The sequence below is a fragment of the Oryctolagus cuniculus genome, chromosome 12, assembly GCF_964237555.1.
Source record: "Oryctolagus cuniculus chromosome 12, mOryCun1.1, whole genome shotgun sequence".
Taxonomy (NCBI): Eukaryota; Metazoa; Chordata; class Mammalia; order Lagomorpha; family Leporidae; genus Oryctolagus; species Oryctolagus cuniculus.
Genome location: NC_091443.1, coordinates 67133210 through 67150018, shown reverse-complemented (window position 1 = coordinate 67150018; position 16809 = coordinate 67133210). Strand labels below are relative to the sequence as shown.

The following is a 16809-nucleotide window of genomic DNA, read 5'->3' as shown; positions in this document are numbered from 1 at the left end:
ACAAATCCCCTTCTTCCTGAGCACCTGGCTCAACGGATTTGAGGAAAACAAAGTATTCCTGTTTGGTTTTATGTAAGCCCTTTCTAGTTTCCCTTAGGCTTCTACTAGTGAGCCTTCTTTTTGAGGTATACCTCTGGATTCTTGATTTTCTTCCATTATTTTTAAATTGTATGTTTTCTTCATGAAGTGCTCTGTATCAGACAAAAAGTGAGAGTTTGTAGCCTTCTGTATATTATGCATTAGTGGGGATGAATATCTAGTCTTTCAATGAGATGAACAACTCAGCAGATGAGGTTTTCCTAGACTTAGCAAGGATGTTACTTAATACATTGGCTTGGGAGCTACAGTCTCATTCCTGTTGATTGCATCTTTGGTCATATTTTGAAGAAAGACTGCATTCAGTTCCTTAGAGCTTTTCTGGATTCACAGTGTTTTATCTTTTTATTCTAACAGCTGCTTATTTGCATAACCTGTTAAAGACACTTTCCTACTATCACACTAAAGGGCTTCCTCCAGTTTCTTGGACATTTTTCTTGCTGTTGTAGATTCTACAATAAATAGCAACTTTGGCATTCATCAAAAATTCTTCCTCTCTGAAATCCTTCATTATCTTATCCATGCTATATAACAAAGCTCAGCTTTGTGGAATATCACTTTGGAATACTAATAATTTTACTTTGGGGCAGGTACTATGACATAGCCTGATAAGCCACTGTTTGGGATGCCATATCAGAATGTCGGATCTAGTCCTGGCTCCTCCATTTTTGATCCAGTTTTCTGCTAATGCATCTCATGCACACACATACACACACACAAAAGGAGAAACATTGCAATCCAAAGACATTAGGGAACAAGCACATTTTAAAGATGAGATATTTTCTTTTTAAAAAAGATTTTATTTATTTATTTATTTGAGAGGTAGAGTTACAGACAGTGAGAGGGAGAGAGAAAGGTCTTCCATCTGCTGGTTCACTCCCCAAATGGCCGCAACAGAAGCCAGGGTCTTCTTCCAGGTCTCCCACATGGGTACAGGAGCCCAAGCACTTGGGCCATCTTCCACTGTTTTCCCAGGCCATAGCAGAGAGCGGGATCAGAAGAGGAGCAGGTGGGACTCGAACCAGCGGAGGATTAGCCTACTGCACCACAGCGCCGGCTCCAAGGCAGGGTATTTTCTTAGGTTAATGTAGGGTTTCATTTTTGTAATGTGTTATACCTATAAACAAGTACAGTAGAAACAAAAGAATAGGATATTGCGCCTATTTCATTATTTTAAATTTATTTATTACAACATCGAAATTATATGTTGACATGATTGTAACATTCCTTCCATTAAAATCTTTGAGGGAAAATATTACATCTCTTAGTCAAGCTCTGAAAAGAACTTAGTCTTTAGATGCAGGTCACAAAGGGAAGAAAACAGTTTTTTCTTTGTGATGTATACCTCCTGCCATACTGTGGTATTTTGAGGAGAAGGTTTGGGGACGTAATTTTAATTCTAAAGGTGCAAGGCTCCGTCGCTTCCTCTGCTCGCTAACAGCTGAAGAAGCACTTCTCAGTCTCCTTTTGTCTTCTAGAAACAAACGGAGTCAAAGGGTGTAGAGTGGAGGGTTTTCCGGGGGTTAAACCGGGGCGCTTAAAAACCTCTGCGGTCCCAGCAGCTTTTACTGAAGTAGCTCCTGTAAAGCAGGTGTTCCCCCCAATAAAGGGCCTGTCCGGCCGAGCTGCGGTGCAGGGCAAGTGAGAGGCAGCCTCCAGGTCTAGAGCAGAGGTGCCCGCATTCTGCAGGTGCAGCGATTGTGATCTCGAACCCCGCCGCCGCCTGGCCCCTGCTCCCAAAAGGGCGGGAACCGCGGCGTTGCAGGGTGCGCGACCTGGCCCCTGAAACGGAGGTCAGACACATTCAGCAGACATCAATCCAGCCGGGTGCCCACACCTGGCCCGGGGGAGGGGAAACAGCATCCACAGGAACCACGGGGCGGTAAAGAGCCCCTCGTTTAGGACGCTAGAGGGCTGGTCCCGCGTGGCTCGGACCGATTGCTTTCCCGTGATTGCTTCCATAGGCCGCCCATCATCTGGGTACCCTCTCTCGATTGGTCTTTCCGTCTGCCACTCGGTTCCGCCGCGCTGACCCCCATTGGCCGCCTCCGGATGAGGCCCCGCCCCACGAGCTGGGCACGGGCAGTGGAGCGCCAGGGAGAGCGAGCCCGGCGTTTGCTCTGGGCTGGGGGAGGCGGTGGCGGCTGGGGAGGCGGAGAGGGAGGGGAAGCGGGGCCAGCAGGAGGCAGCGGCGGCGACGGGGTCGGGGTGATGGTACAGGTTCCCGGGGTCGGCGCGGAGCTGCCGGGCTGAGGGGCGCCTGGTCCGGGGTCCGCAGCGCCGCCGCGTCGCTCCCGGGAACGGGCGGGCGGGCGGGCGGGAAGATGCTGAGCAGGTTGATGAGCGGCAGCAGCAGGAGCCTGGAGCGCGAGTACAGCTGCACCGTGCGGCTGCTGGACGACAGCGAGTACACCTGCACCATACAGGTCAGCGCCGCGCCGGCCCGCCCACGGGACCCCGTCCCCAGTCTCCCGAGTCAGGCCAACTTGGCCGCCGCCCGGGGGTCGCCCGAGCCCCAGCGCCACGCTTTGTCCGGCCCTGGCTGCGGCGGAGTTCCCCGGTGCGGGGCGCCCTTGCCGGAGCCCCTGACGGGAGCCGAGCACCTGACTCTCAGCGCCGGGGCGAAGTGAGTCCCCGCGTCCCGGACCCCCAACTCCTCCCCCTGCCCTCTCCCGGCGTGAGGGAGCCGCGTTCCGGCTCCTCGAGCCCGCCTCGGTGGGGAGCCCCTGGGCGGGCGTCCTGAGGGAGGCTGACAGGGCACGAGCCCCTTCCCGGGGAGCCCCGTCGCGGGGCAGGGCCGGCCGGCCGGCGTTCGCGATCTCGCTTTGGTTGGGAGGATCAAGGTTTATGTCATAATTTCTCCCCAGCGTGTGTGAGTCAGAGCTCTGAGAAGGTAGAACTGAACCCGCAGCCCGTGCAGAGTGGCCTATTGGAGGGAGCCCAGCCCCGTGGGCTTCCAAGGTGTAGGCCCCCTCCCCTCCCGCTTTTTTTTTTTTTCTCCCCAAATCTTGATTGTGTGGGGCAGCTCTGGGGGCGTGAGGTAAAGATTTAGCAACAAGTCCCAGCGATTTGGAGGTTGGCGGTGGCCGGAAGGCATCGGCGACTTAGCCCCAAACGCCAACAATACGACGCTGCTGCACAGCGGTTCTCTCCGAACGCGGTGTTTTTGGAAGGCATTTTTTTTTTTTTTTAAACAACCCCTTCTTCTGTTCCTTCACTCCTGCTGTGCGGCGCGTCGGGAGTAGTAGTCGTTCCCGGGAACGCAGTCACAGCCCTCCTCGATGAAGTCGGAGATGGAAACACGTTCACAATGCTCCGAGGTTTAGTTGAGGGGCCGGGAGGATCCTGCGCTCCTCGCCGGAAATTGCTCTTTGTGGAGAAGCAAATTGAGTTAGAGCCGGAGGGGTCTCACCTGATCCCTTTCCTCGGCGGCGAGAAGCCAGAGGCGGCTTCCAGGCTGGCATGTGGCAGACAAAAACTGTCAGCCCGGCCCGGGTGCTCTCCTCGCTGGCTCGCCACTGCCCCCCACCCCCCACCCCCCACCGGTTTAAATTTTTTTTTTTTTTTTTTTTTTTTTTTTTTTTTTTTTTTTGCTGACGATGCTCAATCGCGGAAAATAGCGGTGTGTGAGAAAGACGCCGGGCAGTGTCTGGGAGCAGCTGCCCTCTGCTGACTCCGGGCTCAGTCCTGCCTTCTCCCCACTTTGCCTTGCCTCCCTCCCCTTCCCACCCCCTGACCAGCTCTGGGTACAAGTGCTGACTGCTGCCCGAGATCTAGGAGGGCAGAGAAAGAGCACAAATCTTGCTTTTTGATACTAGCTACCAAGTGAAAGGATTTTTGTGTACTTGGATATGATAGACGCTTTATTATTTCCTTATTGAATGAATGGCAGGCTACTTTTTGTTTCTATCGTATCATTGTGCCATGTATAGCTTTTTTGTTTTGGTGGGGAAAAAAGACAACATTGATTTGACTTCCTTGCCGTTTGAATACATTGGGAGCTTTCAGAGTCTTTATCCTTTTGCCTTAAAATCTAGAGCATGTACACAATAGCTTATCAAGGGCAATGTGAGGTTGAGACTTCATGAGTCCTAAGAATACTTTTTGGGTATGTGGTGAAATAAAATGTTGGGGGCAGGTCATTAACTTTTGCAAGGAATAGAGCACAAATGACCACTCTAGTGGAAGTGAAAGCCTTGTGGTTGTAAGGTATGGCAATAAGGCAACTAGTTATTTTTTCCCAGTTAGTGGAACCTGTGGGCTTGTGATTGGTATTCTAATTGTGGATGGGTTTTAAATTACCATTGAGGAAAAGGATATTTTTAAGTTAACCAGGATTTATTGGATTTATGCTTCTATATCCTACTGTGCTTGTGTTTTTTTCCTGCTGCTCTTATTTTACGTTATTACAATTGAATGTTATTAAAAATGTGTAATATGGCAACTCAGTGCTGTCTAGACGTGTTAATGGTTGTGCATTGTGATTCTGCATGGAATCTAAAAAGCACAGAAATGGTAAAGTATAATGTAATGTTGTGTTATTTGACAGCACTGTTCTGGATTGCTTTTGTCTTTAGCCATGTGAGGAAAGGTTTAAAAAAGACAATATCTTACATGAAATTAGTATTTTTTGCTTATAGTTTTTTTTAGCATTTAGAGACTGAGCTTTTCTTAGCAACTTTTTCTCTTGTACATTTCTATAGTGTATATGTGTGTACACATGCTTATTTGTCAAACACTGGCATAAGGTCTTTTAAGTCAGTATGAAGGGGATCTGTGAGCTTGTTAGTAGGGTAAGTAATGTTCTTAACATTGTAGGCATTGTACTATGTATTTTTATTTTTGGGTGTGATAATTTGAACTCCTTTTCCTGAAAGTGTATGCAATAGTTATGCTTAAATAAAGTGTCTGTTTTAGAAAGATTTTAGTGCCTCTTCAGATAATCAGAGACCACTTAGGGGCTCACAGAATCAGAAATGTTATCACTGGGTAGGAGACACGTTGGCAGGATTGGTAAATTTCGTTTGTAGAAAATTCTGTCAAAGTGTTGGTCTAGCCTTTCATAACGCAGTAGTTACACTGATCTGGCATTTAGGATGTGATTATTAAAGTAATGAAAATGCCTTATATCTTCTCAGTGAAGATTGCCACAGTTACCAGACTGTTCTTTCATTCTTTCTGATATGCAAATATGCTTGTGGACCATGAGAAATGAAAGTATATATAGGAGGGTTGTAGTATAATTGCTCCCCTGTGAAAAACATGGTTAACAGCTCCCTGACGGTTTTGAAGGTCATTGCCTTATAAATGCAGATCTGGTCCACATTTTTCACTCATCTGCTTTGTCTGTATATATCTGTATTTATTTACTATGTTTGTCACCTTCTAACTTTGCCATTTTATTTGGGAAGAAATAGGAAAAGTGAAAAGGTAACCAATCTCTGAACTCATTCTGAGTCATTGAAATTCTTGTGCATGTAATATCCTAAGGACTATATTTTTGAGTATCAGATTATAAAGTTTGTAATTTTTTAAGAATATATATTGCGGAATGTCCAGTAGAAATATATACTGGAAAAACATAACATTTTCTTAAGCCAGAAATCTTAATCATTTTTTGATTACTGAAAGGTAGAGCTACTCTAGAAATAAATTTGGCTTTACTGGGGACACATTAAAGTAACTGATTAAGCAGCTGGGTTAAATTAGTGTTTGCAGTTGAACAAGATTCTATCATAAGCAAAACGTGTGTGGAGACATAGTTCTGTAGTGGAATCAATATTCAGATTTAACTGGCTCAACCACCTTGGTGACTATGGGACCTGGGTGTGAGGGAGGGAGAGAAGGCACCCATGTACTGAGCTCTGTGTTTGCCAGCTACTGTACATGCATTATTATCTCATTTCCCTCACAACACCATTATGCATTAATTAAATATCCATTGTACCAAGTGATGGAAGTAGAATTGTGTATTGAGAACCAATGTTTGTTAAATGGCTGTGTGTACTAAGCTTCTGTTAGGTGCTTTACTTATACCTTACCTCAACCCTTTGGGAGGTAGGTGGTATGATTTCTATTTTGCAGTTGAAAGAATAGGTCCAGGAAACCAAAGGAACTTGCTCAATGTTAGTAGTGCCACTATATTCAAACTCTGGTCTTTTTGTGTCTAAATTCTATCTTTTTTTTTTTCTCTCCTTTCTAAGTCCCCAAGTCACTTCACCTCTCTCTACCTTAATATCCTCCTTTAATGCTTATTTCATAGTAAAGAGAAAATAATTTTAAAATATCATTACAAATAAGAAGCAGACTAATATACCATTTTGTGCCTTATTCTATTCAAATAAAAAACTGAAATTGAGAAATGCTTTACTTATTTTTAGGAAAATAAATCAACTTGAGTCTTAAATCTCTATAAGATGATTTTTGTTAGTTTCAGTAAAATTGTGAAATCCCAGGCTGGTGGGGTAGTATTTGGCTTAGTGGTTAAGATGCTGGTTAGGATGCCCATGTCCACACTGGAGTGCCTGGGTTTGATTCCAGCTCCAGCTCCTGACTCCAGTTTCCACTTAAGATAGGAACCCTGGGAGTCAGCCATGATGGCTTAAGTAGTTTTGTTCTACCTATACTGGAGACTGGGATTGAGTTCCTAGCTCTCAGCTTCAGCCTGGCCCAACCATTTGGGCATTTGGAGAGAGAACCTGCTGATTTGTGTGCTATCTCTCTATTTATCTAACTTTCTGCTTCTCAAATAAGTAAGTAATAATAAAATTAATAAAATTCCATGCTGGAATAACTTGATTCCTCATTAGAACTCTTCTTTAAAATTCAGGGGTTCATGTTTACTTAACTTCTAATCTATGCACTCTTTGGCTTTAGAGGGATATTTATTCCTGGGCTGTGATTTGTCTTCTGATATTTTCTGCTTCATATATGGTAAGTGGAATCTTTGGATTCATTAAGGAAAAAGAGATATTGCTAGAGAACTAGGGTAATTTTATTCACAGAGAAAAACACAAAGCTGATGTATTTTTATGAATATTAATTTTTAAAAAACAATTATGCTGTCTCAGGATCTCTGTTACAATAGCAAGTCAGTTAGACTCTAACTCTAGAAGCCATGATGATTTCAGAATCAGTCTTCTAAAATCCTAAAAGCATTTGTGTTGTTTCTTAATTTATATTAAATATTTATTGTATAAAGTTAATGCAAATCAGTCTTTTGTTTATTTATTTATTTTTTGACAGGCAGAGTGGACAGTGAGAGACAGAAAGGTCTTCCTTTACCGTTGGTTCACCCTCCAATGGCCACTGCGGCTGGCATACCGCACTGATCTGAAGCCAGGAGTGAGGTGCTTCTCCTGGTCTCCCATGGGGTGCAGGGTCCAAGCACTTGGGCCATCCTCCACTGCCTTCCCGGGCCACAGCAGAGAGCTGGCCTGGAAGAGGGGCAACCGGGACAGAATCCGGGGCCCCGACCGGGACTAGAACCTGGTGTGCCGGCGCCGCAAGGCGGAGGATTAGTCTATTGAGCCTCGGCACTGGCTGCAAATCAGTCTTTTGATACAACAGGTAAAGTCCAGATTTGCAATTGTGCTCTCATTCTTTTTCTTTTTGAAATAGTTCTGTTTAAGGAAGTGTCAGTGGCCTCCATGAGAAATGCAGAAGCATTCAACATAGCAGATTTTACTCATGGGTATTTGTATGAATTTGCATTCTATTAAATGCTTGGAATGACTATGCTAGATGAGGCAGTTCAACATAGTGTGTAATAAAAGAACATGTGGTTTTGAATCCTCTGTTTGTTACATTGCTCAGAGACTCATTTATCATGATAGTGCTATCATTAGTATCAAACTTAAAAAAAAAAAAACTGCCAAAATAAAATCAGGCAGCTATAACTCAAAAAAAAATAGCCATTTTTGTAATGCATTTGAAGTAGTTTATGTATAGGTATGAAAATGTATAACCCAAAACAAGCAAGGAGTAAGAAGAGATTTACCAATGATATAATTATTGCTGTATTAAAATATTTGGGATCATTTTAAGAACTTAATTTAAAAAATATTTGAGAGACAGAGAAAGAGATCTCTCTCTCACACACACACACACACACACCTGGTTGTCACTGACCCAGTGCTGAGCTGGGTGGCAGGAACTCAACTGCTTGAGCCATCACATATGCCTCTCAGGAATCTGCAATTGGGAGAGCCAGAGCTGGGACTCGAACCCAGTTTCTCTAATATGGAATGTGCACTGGAATTTTAAATGGTAGGCCAAATACCTACCCAGAACTGTATTTGTATGATAAATTGTACTTTAGAATTTTTAAAGGAGAATAAGAGAAAGCTACATATCATAAATCCCAAGAATTATAGCACCTAGTTCCATGTCTTACATAATTATAATTCAATAAATATTTATTTTGATTTGCTTGTGCTACATGATTGCTGTGTTATCACTTTAGAAATTTCTTATACCTGAAAACAATAAGCACTTTTTTTTTTAACAGGCAGAGTTAGACAGTGAGAGGGAGACATAGAGAGTTATAGACAGTGAGAGAGAGACAGTGAGAAAGGTCTTCCTTCTGTTGGTTCACTCACCTAATGGCCGCCACTGCCGGCACTGCGTGCCTATCCGAAGCCAGGAGCCAGGTGCTTCCTCATGGTCTCCCATGCGGGTGCAGGGCCCAAGTACTTGGGCCATCCTCCACTGCCTTCTCGGGCCACAGCAGAGAGCTGGACTGGAAGAGGAGTGACCGGGTCAGAATCCGGTGCCCGAACCAGGACTAGAACCTGGGCTGCTGGTGCCGCAGGCGGAGGATTAGCCAAGTGAGCCGCGGCACCGGCCAATAATAAGCATTTTTAAACAACTTTATAACTCTTTATCCTCTTCAGGTTCAGAGGGCTTAGATCAAATGAATACTGTGTAGTGCTATGCTTCATGAAGTGCTAGAAGCATATGAATCACCATAGGGATAGAAATTACCTTTGCTCTTTACCCCTAAGTTAGTACTGCAAAAAATGGGATTTAGCCCTCCTCACTGTCTCATTTCTAATCTTTTTGCCCAAATAGGAAATTAACAATGCTTCTCAGCTGGTTTCTAGTTGTGTCTTTTTAAAGCTGAATTCATTCTGATAGTCTCATCTGCAAAATTCTGTCCTATGGGCAGAGCCTGTTTCAGGGATCAGCTTTCCGTGGGTTGCTCTGCCTTCAGGTGTGCTTAGTCAGGGCTGGTACACCAGAACAGGACTGGCAGCAACCCCACAGCTTCTGTTTTTCACTTACTTGGTGCTTGAGGGTACTGGTTTCTTGGAGGCCAGGTGGTATTTATTGCCTCTATTTTTTAGCCTCGGCAGTTTTCTTACGTAGCTAAGAAATTTGAAGAGTACTAAAAGCCTCTTCATTCTCATGTTGTGGAGTGAATGTTTCTCCTAAGAGAGCAAAACATGTGTTCATTATAGCAATTGAAACACATCCTCTATTCCCTTAAGACCCTATGCCCTAGTGACCAATATAACTCTTTGAACTTTTAGAAATACTTTAAATGTAGGTAGAGTTAAAGGTAGACTAGGGAAAGTGGAGTGTACTTTTTTTTTAAGATTTATTTATTTTTTTGAGAGGTGGAGTTAGGGAGGGAGACACAGAAAGGTCTTCCATCCACTGGTTTACTCCCAAATGGCCTCAACGGTCGGGGCTGGACGTACCTGAAGCCAGGAGCCAGGAGCTTGATCTGGGTCTCCCAAGTGAGTGCAAGGGTCCAAGCACTTGGGCCATCCTCCACTGCTTTCCCAGGCCATTAGCAGGGAGCTGGATCAGAAATGGAGACTTGAACCGTCGCCACAGGCACAGGCTTAACCTACCATACCACAGTGCTGGCACCCATATAGAATGCCAGTGTCACAGGTGGTGGCTTTACCCACTGTGCCACAACGCTGGCCCCATCAATTGTTTATTTCTTTTTTTTTAAGTATTCATTTTTTAAGTATTCTTACCACCAGTTTGAGACCTTAAACCCTAGATTTATATTATGGGCTTCTTACCTCCCAGGACCACCATGTGATCCTCATTATTGCTTGTCAATATTTTGATTAAGATAAGACCTTCTATTGGAATTTTACCAATTAGTTTCTTTTTAAATTTTTTTTCCTTTTACTTGAAAGACTCAGAGAAAAAGACAGAGAGCTCTTATTTGCTGGTTCATGCCTCAGATGCTCACAATGGAATGGGGAACATATGTGGATGGTAGGAACCCAATTATTTGAGCCATCATTGCTGCCTCCCAGGATCTACATTGCCAGGAAACTGGAGTCAAGAGCGAGCTGGGAACTGAACCCAGGCACTCCCATGTTGGATGCTGGTGTCTTAATTGCTAGGCTAAAATGCCTACTCTTTAGTTGCTATTTTTTTTTCTTTGAAGATTTATTTGAAAGTAAGAGTTACACACAGACACACAGAGGGGAGGGGGAAGAGGGCTGGGTCAGGCTGAAGTGAAGTCAGGAACTTCATGGGGCCCACACATTCAGGCCACCTTCTCTTGCTTTTCCTGGGCTTTTAGCTGGGAACTGGTTTGGAAGTGGAGCAGCTGGAACATGAACTGGCACCCATATAGAATGCCAGTGTCACAGGTGGTGACTTTTACCCACTGTGCCACAACGCTGGCCCCATCAATTGTTTGTTTATTTTTTTTTAAGTATTCATTTTATTTATTTGAAAAAGTTTTACAGAGCCAGCACCATGGCTTACTTGGTTAATCCTCCACCTGCGGCACCTGCATCCCATATGGGCGCCAGTTCTAGTCCTGGTTGCTCCTCTTCCAGCCCAGCTCTCTGCTGTGGCCCCGGAGTGCAGTGGAGGATGGCCCAAGTGCTTGGGCCCTGCACCCCATGGGAGACCAGGAGGAGGCACCTGCTTTGGATCAGCACAGCGGTGGCCATAGCGACCATTTGGGGAGTGAACCCACAGAAGGAAGACCTCTCTCTCACTGTCTAACTCTACCTGTCAAAACAAAACAAAACAAAAGTTATACAGAGAGGGAGAGACAGAGAGAAAGGTCTCCCATCTGCTGATTTACTCCCCAAATGACAACAGGTGGAGCTGAGCTGATCTGAAGCCTGGAGCCAGGAACTTCTTGCAGGTCTCCCACATGGGTGTGGGGGCCCAAGGACTTCGGCTATCCTGGCCTGCTTTCCCAGGCCATATCAGAGAGCTAGGTTGGAAGTGGAGCAGCTGGGACTCGAACCAATGCCCATATGGGATGCTGGCACTGCAGGCGGCGGCTATACCTGCTATGCCACAGCGCCGGCCCACCAATTGTTTATTTCTAAGAGTGATGTTTTACTTCATGGCCTTTCTCTGAGTTCCCTGTTTCATGTTCCAGCTTTGGAAGGAACTTGTAAAGGCCCTTAGGTTCAATTTCTTCATGTTTTTTCCTGTTACCGTTAGACTAAAAGTTGTGTGAATCAAGTTTTCTAAAGAGATCCTTCCGTGCCATGCTCTTACAGGCAAAATAATTGGGCCACATGCTTGGCAACCTCTGAGTTTGTATACAATAGCTCCATTCACTTGTCTACAGAAAACACCCCTTTGACAGTGAGTGTAGCCTTCATTTCCCTCTCCTTCACTTCTGACTCCTACACTGTCATGACCTCATATGATGGTTTGAATTCAGAAATACTCTGGACCATTCCAGAAATCCTTTAGGACTCATTCCTGTGTGTTACTGATCACTTAAAAGCCATGGACAACCACTGCCCACTAAAGGAAATGATTCAAGATTCAGGGTCAAATCTGACTGTCCTCTTGTCTCATTCAAGTCATCTTACTATGTCACAACTCGGGCTTTTTTCCTTTTGTAGCAATTGTGAACTGTACTGAAAGCATGTAAAATACAGTGAGTGAGAGATAAGTTAAAGTAATGATTCTGAAAGTGTGGTCACTGGATGAGCAGCATCAGTATCACCTGTGTACTTGCTGGGAATGCAAATTTTTTTTCTACTGGATTATTTTTTGTTTTAAGATTTATTTGTTTGGAAGGCAGAGTTACAGAGAGGCAAAGGCAGAAGCAGAGAGAGAGAAGTCTTCCATACGCTGGTTCACCCCCTAAATGGCTGATCCAATGCAAGGAGCCAGGAGCTTCTTCCGGGTCTCCCACATGGGTGCAGGGACCCAAGGACTTGGGCCATCTTCCACTGCTTTCCCAGCCCATAGCAGAGAGTTGGATCGGAAGTAGAGCAGCCAGGACTCAAACCAGCGCCCATATGGGATGACTTTATTGCAGGCGGCAGCTTTACGTACTATGCCACAGCACTGGTGGAAATGCAAATTCTTAGTTGCATTTCAAATCTAGTGAATAGGAAACTCAAGAGATGGAGCACGGCAGTCTATTTTAAGAAACTGAGGTTTGAAAATCCTTTTTCCTGGGTTATGGAGATATTAGTGGGTAAAATTTGACAAGTCTTGTTTATTGATTATTTGAGGGAAAGGTGAAGAATTAATCTCACATTAAGAATTTATTTTTGTTATTTATGTGAGAGGCAGAGAGAGAGCTTTTATCCTCTGATTCACTCTTCTAACACCTGCAGTATTTAAAGCGTGGCCAGGCTGAAGTCAGGAGACTAGAGTTGGCTCCTGGGTTGCAGGGACCCAGTTACTTGAACCATCATTTGCTGCCTCCTAAGGTGTGGTTAGCAGGGAACTAGAGTTGGAAGCAGAGGTGGGACTTGAACACAGACACTCTGATATGTAATGTGGGTGTCCCAAGAAATGTCTTAACTGCTGCAGCAAATAAATACTCCTGAATCTCATATTTGTAATTTTGGATTTATTTCTGTATGGCCTTTACTGATTCTCTGTCCTTGGCAAGATAAAAGGTAAGTTTTTTTTTTTTTTTTTTTTTTCCCAGAAATACATACCTGTCTTTATTTATTTATTTGAGAAGAGTTACAGAGACAGAGAGGGAGAGACACAGAGATCTTCCATTTGCTGGTTCACTCCCCAAATGGCCTCAACGGCCAGAGCTGGGCAGATCCAAAGCCAGGAGCTTCTTTTGGGTCTCCCACATGGGTGCAGAGGCCCAAGCACTTGGGGCATCTTCCACTGCTTTTCCAGGTGCATTAGCAGAGACCTGGATCAGAAGTGGAGCAGCCAGGACTTGAACCAGCATCCAAACGGGATGCTGGGGCTGCAGACAGAGGCTTAACCTACTAAGTCACAGTGTTGGTTGGCCCTGCATACCTATCTTCAAATGGGCAGGATTCTTAAGAGTCTATGAAGTCATCTTACCAATTTGATGCTGATGTATTTATTAGTTATGTTTTTAAATTTTTTTGGAGGGGTTCTCCTCTGGCCTACAAACAAATATTACGTATTTGTGTATTTTGCTTTTCAAGCAATTTTTCTTCACAACTTAAGCACTAGGGGAAAAGGAAGAGTAAGTACCTCTGTTGTCCAAAGACTTAACAACTTAAGGATCACAAACACATAAATAGCAAACTATAAACATCAAAGAATTCAGGGTTAACACAAGGTGATACTAATGTGGCAGTGGAGGTGTTGAAGGGATCTTGGAGGCTGGGGAGAGACTTCAAAGTTAATTTATATTTTGTAAAGGAGGTGAGATTTGAACCAGGTTATGGAACTCTGCCGAAAGCCAAAAATGGGTTGTAGGGATGGGTAAAGGGCATTTCAGACTGACTTCACAGCAGGCTACTTCTAGATAGAAAAGCTAAAAATGTAAAGTCTTTAGTTTTTCCTTTAGTGTATTTAACTGACTGACTCTTGTACAGTTGAATCAAACAACCGAAATTTCTGTGGAGAAAATTACTGTCAGCAAATTTCAGTCATATTTGTCATGCTGGGAGGAGTAAGTCCAAACTAAAAATAAAATGTATAATGCTGGTGTGGAATTAAATCTAATTCTGAAACTGTTTAATACAAATGAAGATTTTTCACATGGCAGTGGCATCATAGAAAGCAGATTCAGATTTCAATCTTAATTCTGTGGCTGCAGCAACTACATAAGAATTGTGCTTTCAACAGGCCTCTTTACTGGCATCAGTTTAATCACCTGGTAAAAAAGAAGGTATCAGATTTCAACATTTAGGTAATGTTTGAAAATCCTTTGATGGATACCATGCAGACTCAGTTATGCGTTAAGAAATCTAACCTGTGAAGAAGTAAAAGGCACATTTCAGCTTCTCTGTTCTTAAACCCAAGTGGTCACCAAAAATAGCTTCTCTAGAGGACCTAGGAGAGCTTCCCTGGATTACCCAGTGAACCTCTGCCAGCCAGCTCCAAAGTTCCCTGACCTATGTGAGGTGTACTTTTAGCCCTCAGCACAATGCCAGGCTAGAACTCTGGGTATGGGAACCTCCAAGAACATGCTGTTCGGCACTTGGGCAATCAATGTTAGGCAGAATGCCAATGCTAATAGGTTATTTTGCTCTGAAAATGAGGAAAACGAAGGATAGTTTAAGACTGATGAATAGATGACTGACAATATGGGTACTTTACGTTGTTGAAGAGATTAAGAGGGCTTACTGTGAGGTGGTATTATGGGAGCCAGAAAATTTAGCAGAGGCCCACAGGCCCAAAGCCTGAAAGAAGGTAACATCAAAACAGCATGCTCAGAGCCCTCTCATGTCTAGCCTCTTTGATTCAACTGTACAAAAAAGCCAAACCATTAGAAGCCTTCATAGTCTGACACTCAATGGTCAGGCAAATTATCCTTTACCTCCAGGCAGGTGTGGAGCCTTTTTTCTGTATACTCTTGTTTAAATCCAGTACAGCTAGTCTGATCCCAGCCTACTTTTGAGAATTACTTAAGAAGAGTTGATGTCACGATTCCCAAAGGATTCCAAGTGCTCCATCCAGAAAATGCCACTAAGATTCTTGTTTTACATGAGCCAAGCAGATAAGAACATTGATCAGAACATAGGAAATCGGAATCAGTTAACCTGAGAATCTCATGTGCTTAAAATTTTTAAATATTATAAGTTTTAAGGGAGGGAGGGAAGGATGGGGTGGAGGGGGGAGAAGAGAAAGAGAGACTGATCCCATTTGCTGATTCAGTCTCCAAATGCTTGTACCCTGGATTGGGCCTTACCAAGCTGGAGCCAGGAACTCAATCCAGGCCTCCCTTGTGAATGGCAAGGACTCAACCATTTGAGCCATCATCTCCTGCTTCTCAGGATCTTCATGAGCAGGAAGATGGAATTGGGAATTGTACCCAGGCATTTCAGTGTAGGATGCAGGGGTCCCAACTAGCACTTCAACCACAAGGTCAAATGCCTGCCTCTCATGTACTTTTAGGGACAGTTAAGGCCAGAGAAAGCATCTACCCTGCCCTTTTTCAGATTTTTGTCTCAGAAAACTCTAAAAGCCCCAGAGTTACAGATTGGAAGTTTGTAGATCTGAAGGACTCCATGGACTGGCAGTGATGCCTGGAGTGTTAAAAGGTTTATTGAGCCTGTAATATCACAGAACACACTGATCTATCCAAAAGAATGTCCTATCAGCTCTTTGAGAAACTGTTCAGAAGTTATTTTATCAAAAGAAAGTTGGTAGTTGATAAAAATCTGATAAAAACATAAGGTAGTCCCAGTACTAGAATGCAATTTCTTTTAACTGTGCCCAGCTTCAGATGCTAATGTGTGAAATAATTAAACAAAGTAGACGGACATTTACCTAGTGTAGTTGCAGAACACAAGATACTGAACCAATTACTGCAATGTCAGATTTTTATTAAAAATATTTAAAAGGATAATGCACATTTTTCATGAACTTTAAAAAAAATTTTTGAAAGAGAAACGGGAGTAGGGGGTGGTCATTATACACTGTTTCACTGCCCAAATGCCTGCAACAGCTGGGACTGGGCCAAGCCAAAGCCAGGAACTCCATCTGGGTCTCTAATGTAGGTGGTAGGGACCCAGGTTCTTGGGCCATCTTCCACTGCTTTCCCAGGCTCATTAGCAGGGAGCTAAATCAGAAGTGGAGCAGCCAGGACTAACTGCCACTCATTGGATGATGGCGACAGAGGCGATGGCTTAACCTTGTGCACCATAATGCTGGCCTCAAGATCCCATTACTTACGAAATTTTTTAAAATTTTCAATTTTTTGGTGAGGCAAACAGATCTTCCATCTACTGGTTCACTCCTCAGATGCTGCGTTACGCTGAAGCCAGAAGCCTGGAACACAGTCTGAGTCTTTCACATGAGTGGGAAGGACTCAAGTATTGCTGCCTCCCAGGTTGCACATTAGCAGGAAGCTGGATCAGAAGCAGAGAATCCAGGATTCAAACCAGGCACTCAGATATGGAATGCAAAGGGTTCCAGGTGGCATTTTTACCCTCCTGGTACCTTTGTTTTCTGTTTGAAAGAAAATGACAACAGACGTGGAAAAACATTACTTTCTCTTCACTTCTTGAATTCTACAGTTTTGTTTCCTACAACCGTTTCTGACATGATAGTTCTTCCCGTATCTTTTTTGTATTATGCTAGTTTATAAACCTGTTATCACCATTTCTAATTGCCATTACTGCTTAGCTTTGCCTTCTGGTCAGATTCTTTGGTTGTCACACCTTATGTTTGTGGTGTTGGAAGATGTTAAATGAAAGGTGCAATCATAATGTATGTAAATATACTATAAGGTATAATGTGATACATGGCCTTTAACTTTATTACTTAACCTACTTTTGTTCATTATTTTAGTTAATT

At 43.8% G+C, this 16809-nt stretch overlaps 1 protein-coding gene across 1 annotated transcript in view; it reads left to right on the top strand.

The window, feature by feature from the left end:
- The first annotated feature begins 2358 nt into the window (after window positions 1–2358).
- Window positions 2359–16809, top strand: part of FRMD5 (FERM domain containing 5) — a 372357-nt gene continuing 357906 nt past the window's right edge. The window contains exon 1 of the mRNA XM_070054852.1: window positions 2359–2522. Coding sequence (XP_069910953.1) covers window positions 2421–2522 — 102 coding nt within the window. The 5' untranslated portion in view covers window positions 2359–2420. The remainder of the gene's footprint in view (window positions 2523–16809) is intronic.